Source organism: Enhydra lutris, unplaced genomic scaffold (assembly GCF_002288905.1).
Source record: "Enhydra lutris kenyoni isolate GAN:26980312 unplaced genomic scaffold, ASM228890v2 scaffoldscaffold21, whole genome shotgun sequence".
Lineage (NCBI taxonomy): Eukaryota > Metazoa > Chordata > Mammalia > Carnivora > Mustelidae > Enhydra > Enhydra lutris.
In genome coordinates this window covers 64522900-64536597 of record NW_019154105.1, presented here as the reverse complement: position 1 = coordinate 64536597, position 13698 = coordinate 64522900, and the positions used below count along the sequence as shown (strand labels likewise).

General features: G+C 50.2%; 1 protein-coding gene across 2 annotated transcripts in view; it reads left to right on the top strand.

Annotated features, from left to right (window-relative positions):
* LOC111148916 (collapsin response mediator protein 1) overlaps window positions 1-12736 on the top strand; it is a 71633-nt gene extending 58897 nt beyond the window's left edge. For both annotated transcript variants that reach the window (XM_022505707.1, XM_022505708.1), the window contains exons 11-14: window positions 426-596; window positions 5863-6042; window positions 8357-8522; window positions 11679-12736. In XM_022505707.1, coding sequence (XP_022361415.1) covers window positions 426-596; window positions 5863-6042; window positions 8357-8522; window positions 11679-11770 — 609 coding nt within the window. In that variant the 3' untranslated portion in view covers window positions 11771-12736. The remainder of the gene's footprint in view (window positions 1-425; window positions 597-5862; window positions 6043-8356; window positions 8523-11678) is intronic.
* Window positions 12737-13698: the final 962 nt, after the last annotated feature.

Below are 13698 nucleotides of genomic sequence, written 5' to 3'. Positions count from 1 at the left end.
TTTAAGGATGCAAAATGTTTTCCTTAGTTTTGTGTGCCTGTAAAGGTGACTTTGTAAACCCTATGCCCGGGGTTGACATTGGGTATAGAGGGTGCTTGTTGCATTAGGACACCCCACATCATACTCTGGTCCCTGACTTGAACCAAAGGTTTTCATTTTTTATTAAACCTGGGCCCAGTGAGCCTGACAAGATGGCACAGTGGCCATTGAGCAAAGGTCAGCATGCTTCTGTGTGGCCGGTTACATTTTCGCTCCAATGGGGCTAGGCCCTTGTGCCCTTTCAGATGGCCTGTTTTCAGCAGGAGAGGAAAAAATTTCAGACTGCTCTCAAGGACTCCTGTCGGCAGGCCTAGATTTTTCCCTGTTTGCCCTTTCCCCAGCCCTGTTATGGGGGCGCTCTTCTCATCAGCAGATCTTGCCTTTAGGCTACTGGCAAAATGGATGAGAACCAGTTTGTTGCTATCACCAGCACCAACGCAGCCAAGATCTTTAACCTGTACCCCAGGAAAGGGCGGATTGCCGTGGGCTCAGATGCCGATGTGGTCATCTGGGACCCTGACAAGGTGAAGACCATAACAGCCAAGAGTCACAAGTCGGTAAGTCCTGGCTTCCCCGAGATGCTCCTGATCTGGATGAGCAATTCTTGCTTGGCAACCACTTTAGAAGCCTCTGGTTGCAAATGATTTACGGAGTTTCCAACCAGGATGTGATCTGATGTCTGGCATGACTCAGTCCTTCACGTTTCTCTGCCAGTTGGAGAGACTGGCTTTGAGCAGCCTCGGCTAAGTTACTGATGTGTTACCGATGCGTTTTCTCTCTCTCCCTCTCTCTGTCTCTCTCTCTCTCTCGGTGGGCTGTGCCCCGGACGCGTGCATTCTCAAGCTCAGAGAAGTATTAGGTCCAAGATTCTTTCTCCAACCTAGTTATCAAGCTAGAAAGGGTTTGATCTCCTGTCTCAGAAACCTCCTTCTTCACGTTGGGGTCACTGCTAGCACTCGACAAAGGAAAGGGTTGGGCCTAGAGCCCTCTGTGTTTGAGCCCACTGCAGGGGTGCCCGCCCTCTGAGCTCCAGGCCCCAAGCCTATGGCCATGGGTTATTTCTGTGCCCTTGACTTCGTCACTCTGCCGGCAAACCTAGGCTGCAAAGAGACATGAGTCTTCTTCTCCTCCCTCGTTGCTTGCTTCAAGCACGCTCTGCAAGAGCAGCTGTGATCTTGGGTCCAAATTAATGTCCAAATTAATGTCCTAATGTCAGAGACATAGGAGACCACATCCTATACCCCGGCCCACTATGTCTGTTACAGGACACAGGCCGGGGGGAAGAGTGTGTGCACAGCCCATCATCCTGTGAGGGTCCTCATTGTCACACGGGCACAGCTTCCCAGCCTCCTAGGGGCTACCTGCTAGGAGAGGTGAGACCACATGCATGAGGACAAGGAAGTCTCATAAGAAAGTGACAAGAACCCTTCGTAGCAGTTCATGGGCTTGGCTCCCAGGTCCCAGGGAGTTGGCGTGGGGCTGTAGAAGTCTTGTCCCACTTGCCAGCTGGCTGTCGTGTTTATGGTAGTCAGTGCTCCCTAGTGACACGCTGGTATCCTTCACCCCCCTCTTCCCATCCCCGGTGACAGGATCAGGAGGAAATGAGACTGAGGTCACCTCCCTGGAGAAAGGTGTACCCCATTCTCCACACTTCCCACCTCGCAGGCCCACGATCCCACTTGAATCGCTGTGAATGCTGTGATGTGTGTGTGTCAAGTGGGGTCTGGTCCTACAGGAGAGACACGTGTTCCCTTGTGGGGTCAGGAAGGTGTCCCATCAAGAGAACTTTTGAGATGGTATGGCAGATGGCAGGCTATGGGCCACCCCACCTCTCGCTGCCCCTGAGCCCGCACCCAGGTGGATGCTGTGGTGGTTTGTGTATTTGTGTAGTTGTGTATTCAGAAGGTTGTACATCCTCCCAGACTCATTAGCAGTCACTCCCCGTTCTCCTCTCTCCCTGTCCCTTTTGACCAGGGATTTGATATCTTTCTCTCTGGATTTGCCAGTTCTGGACCAGTCACATAAAAGGAATCCCATAGTGTGTGGCCTTTCGTGTCTGGCTTCTTTTGCTTGGCTTCATGGTGTTGAGTCTTGTCCACACTGTGGTGTGTGCTTCTACTTCATTTTCTTTTTTTTTAAGATTTTATTTATTTATTTGGTGGGGAGGAGAGAGAGCACGGACGAGTGGGAGAGGGGCAGGCAGAAGGACAGCGAGGAGCAGACTCCCCGTTGAGCAGGGAGCCCAATGTGGGGCTCAATCCCAGGACCCTGAGATCATGACCTGAGCCGAAGGCAGAGGCTTAACCCACTGAGCCACCCAGGTGCCCCTCTTTTTTTTAATTTTATTTATTTATTTGAGAGAGAGAGAGATCACAAGTAGGCAGAGAGGCAGGCAGAGAGAGAGGGGGAAGCAGGCTCCTCGCCCAGCAGAGAGCCCGATGTGGGGCTCGATCCCAGGACCCTGAGATCATGACCTGAGCCGAAGGCAGAGGCTGAACCAACGAAGCCGCCCGGGCCCCAGTACTTCATTCCTTCTTATGGCTGAAGAACGCTCCCTTGCCCGGATAGAGCACATTTATCTCTTCATGGACATAAACGTATTCCCCATTTGTCAGTGTCCTGCTGTCTTTTACAGGACACAAAAGAACCAAGGACCAGTAACTGCCTTCTAGGGTAGAGACGAGGATCTGGGGATCCCAGATGAGAGATGACAATTTTGTTCGTTTTTTTGTTTTTTAAAGATTTTACTTACTTATTTGAGAGAGAGAGACAGAGACAAAGAGAGACAGAGCATGAACGGGTAGAGGGAGAGGGAGAAGCAGACGCCCCACTGAGCAGGGACCCTGATGTGGGGCTCGATCCCAGGACCTGAGATCATGACCTGAGCCAAAGGCAGATGCTTATTCCAAACGAGCCACCCGAGGCACCCCAGTTTTGTTCATGTTAATTGTTATCCTTTGCACTGTTTGAATTATTACATCGTTCACATATTACTTTTAGGCAAGGAAACAACTTTTAAAACCTCATGTAGTGGCCAGATCTCGAATGTGGCATCTGTAGGGGGTAAGCCAGAACCTCGTGAGAGTTCCCCGATTAGGAGGGGCGTGATAGCGCACATCGTGTCCTTCCAACATGAGGAATAGCGGGCCATGTGGGGCCGTGTGAGCCAGGAGGTCGGCCAGTCTTGACCGGTGGCTCAGTGGCTTGCTTCCTCACTGACTTCAGAGCATCACTCATGCTCCGTATTTGGGCTTCATCGGGACATGAGTCAGCACGTAGCGGGTCCCTTCAGGGTGATTCGGGAAGCATTAGGTTAGCAAACGTTACAGCTGAGAGCAGACCATCTGCCTGGGTCCTGGGAGGCAGCTGCTGACCCAGAGTGTGTCTCAGTGTCAGCAGCTGTGTGTGGACCCAGTCGTTTCCCTGAACCCCCGAGCATGCTCCCAGAATCCAGTGGCAATGATAAGAGAACCCATTGGCTGATTACAAACCAGTAGGAAGAATGAATATCTTTTCTATGAAGTAATTCAAGTGCACTTTGAAAAATAGAATAGAAATCAAAATCCTGTAACTAGTAACAATAAAAACTAAAGACTTTTATAAACACAAGTTCTTTTACACCAAAATGATTCAGTAGAGCAAACAGCATTTCTTGCTAATTTCATCTGTAAGTTTAAAGCAATGCCATCAGAAAACTCAATGGAATTGTTGTTTAGCTGGAAAAGCAGAGGTCCGCAATGCTAAATGTGAGACTAGTCAGATATTTCTGGAACATAAAGGGGCAAGCCCTGCTCACCCCAGTTCTTCTTCTTTTTTTTTTTTTCTAAGATTTAATTTATTTATTTGAGAGAGAGAGAGAAAAGGGGGAGGGGCACAGACCCCTACATGGGGCTTGATCTCGCAACCCCGAGATCATGCCTTCAGCTGAAACCAAGAGTCAGACACTGAACCGACTGAGCACACAGGCACCCTCATCCTCGTTCTTGAAGCAGATTGTATGGTTACAGTCATTGAGGCAGTTTGCTGTTCGTAGAACAGAGGGGACATCGAGGTGGCAGCCCAACTACAGGGGAGAATTGGGTTTACAATGCAGGAGGAAGTTCAGATTGGCCAGACAGAGGCAGTTATCAGCCAGTGGGTTCCAGCAGCAGACCCAGAAGGCCAGACCTCCGCCATGTTCTTTACCCCAGAATGGACTGAAGGTTGAAATGAAAGCTACCAAAGGATTAGAATAAACCATGTGTTTAGAAATGATAGTTTTGAAGGGGAGAAGATCTTTCTAAGCTAGACACAAAACTTAGAAAGCGTAAAGAGGAAGATTAGCCTGTGTGAGCATTGACTATGTACAAATTAAACCAAAAAACCCCACAGTGTGGCATAAAAATAATAATAATTATTACCTTGTATGAGATCCCAAGGCAGAGGACAGACAGCCAGGTGAGACTCAAGACAAAACAACAGATGAGTTCCCTAACATCACAAATGTCCTTAGACACCAGGAATAAAATACCAAGAACCTAATAAATAAACAGCGTGTGGAAACACAGTTACGCAAGAAGAAATATACAAACAACGTATACAGCTTTCAAAACAGACTCAATCTCACTAGTAATTAACTAAATGCAAATCTCAGGAGTACGTTTCTCACCCACACAGTGACCGATACCCAGGTTGTTAATGGGCACAGGTGGGGTTGGACGGCAGGAGGCACGTGAGGGAGCACAAATCTATCAAAGTTAAAAATCCACTTACTCTTTGGCTCCAACTCCACATCTAGAAAGGGGCTCACACATGCCAGTGTGGACATGCAGAAGCGTGGTTCAGTACGGGCTTCAGCAAAAGCAAGGAAAGCATCCAGTTATCCATCTCTGGGAACCGATAAATAAATTCTCCCTGTAGGGAATACAGTACAGCGGTTTAAAAGGTGTTAAAAACAGTTTTAATAGGGACCTGTGCCGATATGGAACAATCTCTGAGGTCAGGAGAAAAATTTGGGTGAAACCCATTAGTACGGAGCTCTTGCAATGCCGAGACCATTGTTCATGTTCATCCTCCAAAAATATCCGGGGGCTCAGGAGACTCTCTTTAAGGTAGGTGTCTCAGTCTGAGATAGCAGAGAGACCTACTTTTTAAAATCAAATGTCGCTTATGTTTTTTGATTTTTCATTTTACCGTCTAGATGACCTACTTTTTAAATAATAAAAAACAGTTGCCCAGTGGTACTTACATTCCCTTTAGGGGTTATGAAAGGAATGGGTATTTCTAAGAACATATTTTGTCTTTCAAATTAGAAAAACAAAAGAAAGATAGAAAAAAATCAAAAATATAAAAATGACCTTACTCTGTGCTGGAGGGAGTTTATGGACACGAAATCAAGGAAGTGTCTCTCTCCCCCGCTGCCGTTACGGTTGTCGGTTGGTCTGATGCCTTTGGAAAATAACTGGGCAGTAGGCAACACATACCCTACAAATGCTCAATATCTCTTAGCCCAGTAACTTAATTATAGAAACTACCTTAAAGAAGGTATTTTTTAAAAAGACAGAAAAATGCCCATTGTGGTCAGAGCAGCCACATTGCCAGACAACGGGGGGAGAGGGGACGTGTTCATGTTCATGGTGCCCAAGACAAAACCACCTTCAGCCTAAATGCCCAAGGGTGAGCGAGGGCTGATTTTGCTGAGGAAGGCACACAGAAGGGAAGAAGACAGGGTTCCAGAGAAGTGTTTCCCGAGGGCAAGCGCAGGAGGTGCCCGTGGGAGGACATCCGGAGGGTTCCACCCCCGCGGCAGGTGGTAAGGGCTCTGCTGTGCTTCTGGCCGTGCAGGCTGTGGAGTACAACATCTTCGAGGGCATGGAGTGCCACGGCTCCCCGCTGGTGGTCATCAGTCAGGGCAAGATCGTCTTCGAGGACGGCAACATTAACGTCAACAAGGGCGTGGGCCGCTTCATCCCACGGAAGCCTTTCCCCGAGTACCTCTACCAGCGCGTCAGGATCAGGAACAAGGTGAGTGGGTCCGGGGCGTGCAGCGTGAACAAGTCATGGCCATGGGAGCTGTCACCCTGCCCTGCCGGCGTCTTGGGACATGGTTGAGGTCCCAGGATTTTGCAGACTGTAAAGGGGTGTGTCCATGTAGGATGGGAGGGGCAGCAGGAGTAACACTGAATGGAGCTGTTTTGGGGTACACGTCCCACATCATCTCGGCTTCCTCGGCAACCCCTCCTTGAGCATCAGGACCCTCCTGTGGGTCAGACTCTGGTGCTCAAAGCAGTGGGCTGGCCAGCATAGCACAGCAGGAATGCTGGAACCTCTAGGCTTTGCCCTTCTGGGAAAAATCACCCCCAGGCTCCTCAAGGGATGGCAGAACAGCCTCTCACGCCTTTCAGACCTGCCCTCTCTTCTTGCCTCCCTGCCCTTCCATTCTGCATCTTTCTTTCCCGCTTTCCTGGAAAAGTCGCGGCAGGGACACGCGATGCCCCGTTGAAGGGCATGTCACAGGCTCCATCCATTCTCCAGCATGGCTCAAGGAGCTTGCTCTCAGTTCACACAAACTGCCCCTGGTGGCCCCATCATCTTCCTTAGTTGGGTCCCTCCTGTTACTCTGGCCACCTGCTTCCCACACTAAATGGCTGATGTTTGCTGGAAAGGCCAGCTTGTGTATGTGTGTAAATGTGTGTGTGTGCATAGATGTATCTATACATGTGTATGCGTACTTCTGTGTGTGGGTGTATATACCTACATGTGTGTGCATGTGTGTGTGCACGGATGTGTGTGCACACAGGTACATGTATGTGCACGTGTGTGCATGTGTGTGTGCATGCATATATGTATGCACAGATGTGTGTGGGTGTGTGCACATTTGTGCACAGGTTTGTATGCATGGATGTGGGTGTGCAAGTGTGTGCATGGATGTGTGTGCACATGTGTATGCGTGGGTGTGGGTGTGCACATGTGTGCATGGATGTGGGTGTACATGTGTGTGCATGGATGTGTGTGCATGGATTGTGTGTACATGTGTATGCATGGATATATGTGTGCACATGTCTGTGTGCCCTCCTGTGTGTGGTCCTGCTTTTCTTGTGCTTCATAAACGACCCCCCCACCACCACCACTGATTTTGATGGAAAAGCCTGGAAACATGATACCCCAGATTCCGAGGCCCACATTACAATGCTCGGGTCTTTCTGTGACCTGTAGGGTGTAGCACCCCAGGTCAAAGATTCCAAATCACACGGACATTGTATGTCAGATAGGGAAGGGATGGACATGGAGAATAAGCAAGTCCGATCTGAGAAATGGCCATGAAGAGCTGGGGTGGCCGAGGGACAGAGCAGGATGCTAGAGATAAGGAGACTTGTGTAAACTCCCGGCTGCAGGCCCACTGAGGGGCACCAGCACACTGGGGCCAGCTTCATTTCCTTTACATTGGTGTGACTCTGAGGCCTGTGGTTAGAAGCCACATCCATAAGAGCAGGTGCCTGGTCTGTATGCCAGGCCCTCATCTGCAGGGACCAGGAGGCTGAATCCCCGTGCAGGGCACTCCCTCCCTACGTGCCTGGGGCAGAGGACAGGAGCCACACCAGGTGAGGGACAGGACCTGAACCTGTCTCTGGCAGAGATGAGCTTGGAGGAGGTCTCTGAAGGGCATGGGGAGGAAGGTTTGGAACCAGCTAGAACGGAAGGATGCCCAGAGATGCAGGAAGCAGGTATTGTGAAGAGGAGAACAGAAAGGTGGCCAGACCTGTATCAGGGATGTAGGGCTTCCCCAGGGCAATGCTCGACTTGTGGGGATGGAGACCGTGGTCCGTGCCCCACCTACCAGACGGTCTGAGCAGATGTTTACTTTGTGGTTTCCCTGAGCCGGCTGCCCTCAGAGGTGGTCCCATCACCCCACCATGTGCTAGATTTTCTCCCTTCCTCTCCCCCTCCTCCTTTCTGGAATCACCTCCCAAATAAACTAGCTCCCCCAAATCTTTGTCTTGGGCTCACCTTCTGCAAGACCATAGATGATTCAGTGGTCCTTGAAAAGTGTAAAAAAATATGTAAATGGAGATGGGGCACACAGGGAAAGTGTTTTCCTCTTGGAAATGGGTTTGGGGTCCTTCTGTATGGAGTTCTGTGTGTGTGTGTGCATGTCTTTGTGTGTTGGGTTATAGAGGGGTGCATGCATATGGGGGTGTGTGCACATGTGTACCCACACCTGTGTGCATGTCCCCGAGGTGCCCTCTGGTCACTGTCCGGCCGCAAGGCTCTGGCCTGCCTGAATGGGAAGGCTCAGGTGCATCTTGCCCATCTGTCCCCCTCCCCTTCCTCTGTTTAGGTTTCAGGGTTACAAGGTGTTCCCAGGGGCATGTACGATGGTCCTGTGTACGAGGTCCCAGCTACACCCAAATATGCGACTCCTGCTCCTTCTGCCAAGTCCTCGCCTTCCAAACACCAGCCCCCACCCATCAGAAACCTCCACCAGTCCAACTTCAGTTTATCAGGTAAGAGGCTCCCCATGCCCACAGCACTTCCGAGTAGCCCCCTTGGGCTCCAGAGGAGAAAGCAAGGAACAGGTGGGGAGCCCCATCTCCTCCCCTCTTGGGAGTGCCCAAATGGGCGGGGGTAAGTCAGAAAGCAGAGGGGCTCCACAGGGACTACACAGAGACACCTAACCCTGGTGATGAAGTCTGCACAAAAATTGGCCTTGAGCTCATCCTTAAGCATGCCTTCCCCCGGAAACTGAACCTGGTCCCTCGGACCCTAGGATGCTGCAGTTTCAATAGTTCGCCACGTGAGGGCAGACATGCACACGCTGGAATTGAATGGGAATTTTGTCCCCCGGAAATTTTGTCCGCGGAAGTATTTGAGGTTTTAGCGTGTTTCTACGCTGGGCTATGTTCTAGGAATACGGTGATGGATAAGACACAGCTGGGCAGCCCCCAGTCTGCTCCGGCAGGTCAGCAAATGTTGTCTTAAAGGGCTGGAGGGTAAATGGTCTAGGTTTTGTGAGCCAAGATGTAAAATTTAGGGTATTATATTAAGTAGCCATTTCAAAGGCAACCATTGAAAAGTGTAAAAAAATATGTAAAAAACTATTCTTAGCCCATGGACTGTACAAAAACAAGTAGTGGCCAAGATTTGTCAGTGGTCCCTCGTTTGCAGACTCAGATCTAACAGGAATGAAAACCATTTAAACAGAGAAGCTGATACGTTTGGCAAGTGAGAATGGGGAAGCAGAGAGAGAAATGAATAGCCATTTAAATTGTGGGGTGACAACTTGCCCTCCATCTGGGGAGTGTCTGTCTCAGAGATTAGGCAGTGAGGGATATAAATGGTGGTGGTGGGATCCCCATTTCAGCTTATCTTACTTCTCACAAGCCTTAGTGCGAGAGTTTCTCACACGATGAGTGTGATTCAAGTCTTTAAAAAGAACTAGTATGTTTTCCACCAATGGACCCAAAACACCACTCACGTATTTCATGGGATGTTCAGTCAGCACAACAGGGATTAGACACAGAGCCAGGACAAGCCATGAGGGTGAAGAAACATGGAGTTTGCAGACTGGACCTCTCCTCCAATCATAACTCGAGATCGTTATTAGGTATGGGGGGGCGGGGAACCCTGCCCTTTTAGAACTGGAGAAACAATGAACAGTCTGCGGGAAGGGCTCCCCCACCAGCCCACGCCCCAGCTCGGCGCTCACTGGATCCAGACCCACTGCCCCGCCCCAGCCTGCCTCCCAGCAGGTTAGCAGGTGACTTCATTTGCTACCAGCACCATAGGGACTTTCTGATATCAGGAATGACTTCATAGGTGCCTTTTCAATACCTGCTTAATGTCACTTTCTAGAGGTGCAGCTGATTGAGTGCCCTAGGGTTCTTGTGCCCAACAGGTGCTATCAGAGTAGTGCACAGGTAACCCGCAAGGTGGAGGGGATTATGAGGGAAACGGGGATTGAGCACTAAGCCTGATCTCTGGTTCTGGGACTTGAAGAAGTTCCTGGCTTACCAGGAAGACACAGTGTCTACCAAGGGAGCTTGCCACACTACACCCATAGTGACTTTCAAAGATCAGACATGGCGGAGATGGAGCGTACTTCATCTCTGCTCCTCTCACTTTACAGAAAAGGAAGTGAAGGCCAAGGGAAGGTGGGTCCGATTCCAAATCCCCCAGATCCCAGACACGATCTGTCCTGGAACCTGTCTCTGGACTGGACCCCAGTTCCCTCTCATGCCATCCCTCCTTCTGGCTTTGTCCATCATTCACTGCTTACGCACCGAATCCATATCTCCTGAGCACAGGTGCTGCGCTTGATGCTAGAACTTTATATCTTTAATGGCCAGAGAATGTATAAGGTTGGAGCAAATGGTTGTTTTTGCAAATTGAAAACAAAAAATATGATGCCCCTCCTCCATGCAGATGTGGCCGTTGCAAACAAGGTGGGTAAATCCAGGTTCAAGTAGTTCTCAGGCACGCACGCACACACTCATACATGCACACCCACACGTGCACGCCTATGCATACCGTGCAAAAAACATCTCTGGAGCCTTGGGCACTGCTGCGTGTTGCTCTAACTCCTGTAGGAGCCCGAGCTGTGGAGACAAGCCAGTTGGGGCTGGAATTCTGGCTGGCCTCCCCTCCAGCTTTGCCCCCCTCAAAGTGCATGACCTGAGCTTCCAATTCCTTATCCGTACATTTGGGGTAAACACCTCCCCCTTCATAGGATTGCTGTCTACCCTAAACTCAAGCACACATATTAAAGCACCAGGCTTGTGCCTGCACACAGTAAGCACTCAATAGGTGCTTGCCCACGTGGTTCAAGAACATGATGCCAGGCGAGAAATAGTGCAGGGTGCTCAGGGCTGCAAGGGGGTCACCCCAGGGCCTGAGGGTGGCACACAGAAGAGAGAGCAGTGAACCCCATGGATGTTGGGGAGCCTTTGCAGAGGTGAATCTGGACTGAACCCCACAGGGTGGAGAGGCTTGGAGGGCGTATTGGGACGAGGGCTCAGCCTCCCAACCCTCATGAGCAGCCTGTGGAACCTGTCAGTGGTGACTGGTTCTCTTTGTTTCTTTTCTTATTTTTCAGTGTTCCAAGATTCATTGTTTATGCATCACACCCAGTGCTCCATGCCATACGTGCCCTCCTTAATACCCACCACCAGGCTCACCCATCCCCCACCCCCCCTCTAAAACCTTCAGTTTGTTTCTCAGAGTCCACAGTCTCTCATGCTTTGTCTCCCTCTCCGATTTCCCCCAACTCACTTTTCCTTTCCTTCTCTTAATGTCCTCCGTGTTATTTCTTATGCTCCACAAATAAGCGAAACCATAAGATAATTGACTTTCTCTGCTTGACTTACTTCACTCAGCATAATCTCTTCCAGTCCCATCCATGTCGATGCAAATGTCGGGTATTCATCCTTTCTGATGGCTGAGTAATCTTCCATCGTATATATGGACCACATCTTCTTTATTCATTCATCTGCTGAAGGGCATCTTGGCTCTTTCCACAGTTTGGCAACTGTGGCCATTGCTGCTATGAACATTGGGGTACAGATGGCCCTTCTTTTCACTACATCTGTATCTTTGGAATAAATACCCAGTAGTGCAATTGCAGGGTCAAAGGGAAGCTCCATTTTTAAATTCGTCTCTTTCAGGTGCCCAGATCGACGACAACAACCCCCGGCGCACTGGCCACCGCATCGTGGCGCCCCCTGGTGGCCGCTCCAACATCACCAGTCTGGGCTGAAGGCTGACGGGCAGATGGCTGAGCTCCAGCGTGAAGCGTTCTAGGAATAATGTCCATTCCTTTCCCTGTCAGGGTTTGGGAAACCCGCAGTTTTATTTGGTACTGATGGGGGGAAAATTGAATGATGTTCTTTCCTCTCTTGTTTAGGAAGAAGTGGTACTAGTGTGGTGTGTTTGCTTGGAAACTCCTTGCCCCACGGTCATGTGTTCATGCTGACTCCACTTCAGAGCATGGGTCTCCATTTCCCTCCTTAGTGAACACAGGTTCTAGCAGCGTCTTGTACTGTCCCTCCCACTTCTGACTCCACGGGCTCCATGAAACTCTGGGTGGTTCCTTTCGCCCCCTTGTAGCTGTTCTAGGATAGTTGATGCATGTTACTAAATTATGTGTGCAGTCTGTGAGCGCGTCTGACGGGACATCACCGAGGACCCACATAGACCCAATGCCGAGACCTCGAGCCCTCAGGGGCGATTCCAGAACTCTCCACGCAAAGATGTTTACTCATTGTCCCCACCCCAAGTCCGCCTGCCCCACTCCACCCCACCCCCACCCGCCTCGAGAACCTTCTGTGAATTCTCAGAGAGGCAGGGGAGCCTTCCAGTGTGTGCAGAGAAACACCATCCACGTCCTGTGTCAGAAACCCTGGTCTCCGTGGCACTTGTGACTCGCCATGCCGTCTTCTGGTCTGTGTGTGTCCTTCCAGCCAGCTCCGACTTCAGGCCTAGCCAGGTTCACACTCAGAAAGGGATCTCCCCACCCCCATCAGGGCTGACAACGATGGGGCGAGAGCTGCTCCCTGTGGCCCCGCTCCTGGTCCCTTCGAGGTGGTTGACGGGGCAGTCAGATTTTTAAAGTTTTGTACAAAGTTTTCCTTTGTAATCACCCCCATTTTTACTTAACAACTGACTTATCGTGGCTCTTATTTCTGAATTCAAAGCTTGTGAAAAAATAAAGACAATAAACGGCCTGCTGGCCCGACTGGAGTGTTTTCTTTGAAGGGTGGCTGCTCGGTTAGGTGCAAATGTCCAGCACTCCTCCTTGTGATGACTGGTGCGTGGTGGTTGCTTCCCAGGACTCATTCTTGGTGGACACTGGGGGAAGCAGAGGAGGAAGGGGAGGGAGCCAGTCATGAGGTATGGAGTGTTGACCTCAGACCCTGAGATCATGGTGGGAAAAGCAGGAGGTAGGTGACTTCTGCGATGTGGTTTGAAAGCCCATGTCTATTCCCTTCTGCCTGGCCCATCCTTGGGGTGCTCTTTTCTTGTAGCTTACAGTCTGCCTCCGACTGGGAGCTCCAACCTTCTAAGCAACACATTTCTTCCCTTTGGTCCCATGAGCAGATACATATTCTGAGGAGTAAAAACTCAGGCCAAGTTGCTTATCTTATTTTGCCACTAGTAGTAGTGATGATGGTGATGGTGGTGATGGTAGTAATGATGGTGTTGCTGATGGTGCTGATGATGGTGATGGTGGTGATGGTGGTGGTTGATGATGATGGTGGCAATGGTGATGATGATCTTGATGGTGGTGGTGGAGGTGGTGGTGATGGTGGTGTTGATGATGAGAATTATGATGATGATGATAGTGATGGTGATGACGGATGCTGATGGCAGTGGTGATGGTGATGATCCTGGTGGTGATGGTGATGATGGTGATGATGGTGGTGGTGATGGTGGATGATGATGGTGGTGGGGATGACGGTGATGGTGATGGTGGTGATGGTGATGGTGGATGATGATGGTGGTGGTGATGATGGTGATGGTGATGGTGATTGTGGTAATGGTGGTGAGATGATGGTGATGGTGATGGTGATTGTGGTAATGGTGGTGAGATGATGGTGATGGTGATGGTGATTGTGGTAATGGTGGTGAGATGATGGTGATGGTGATGGTGATTGTGGTAATGGTGGTGAGATGATGGTGATGGTG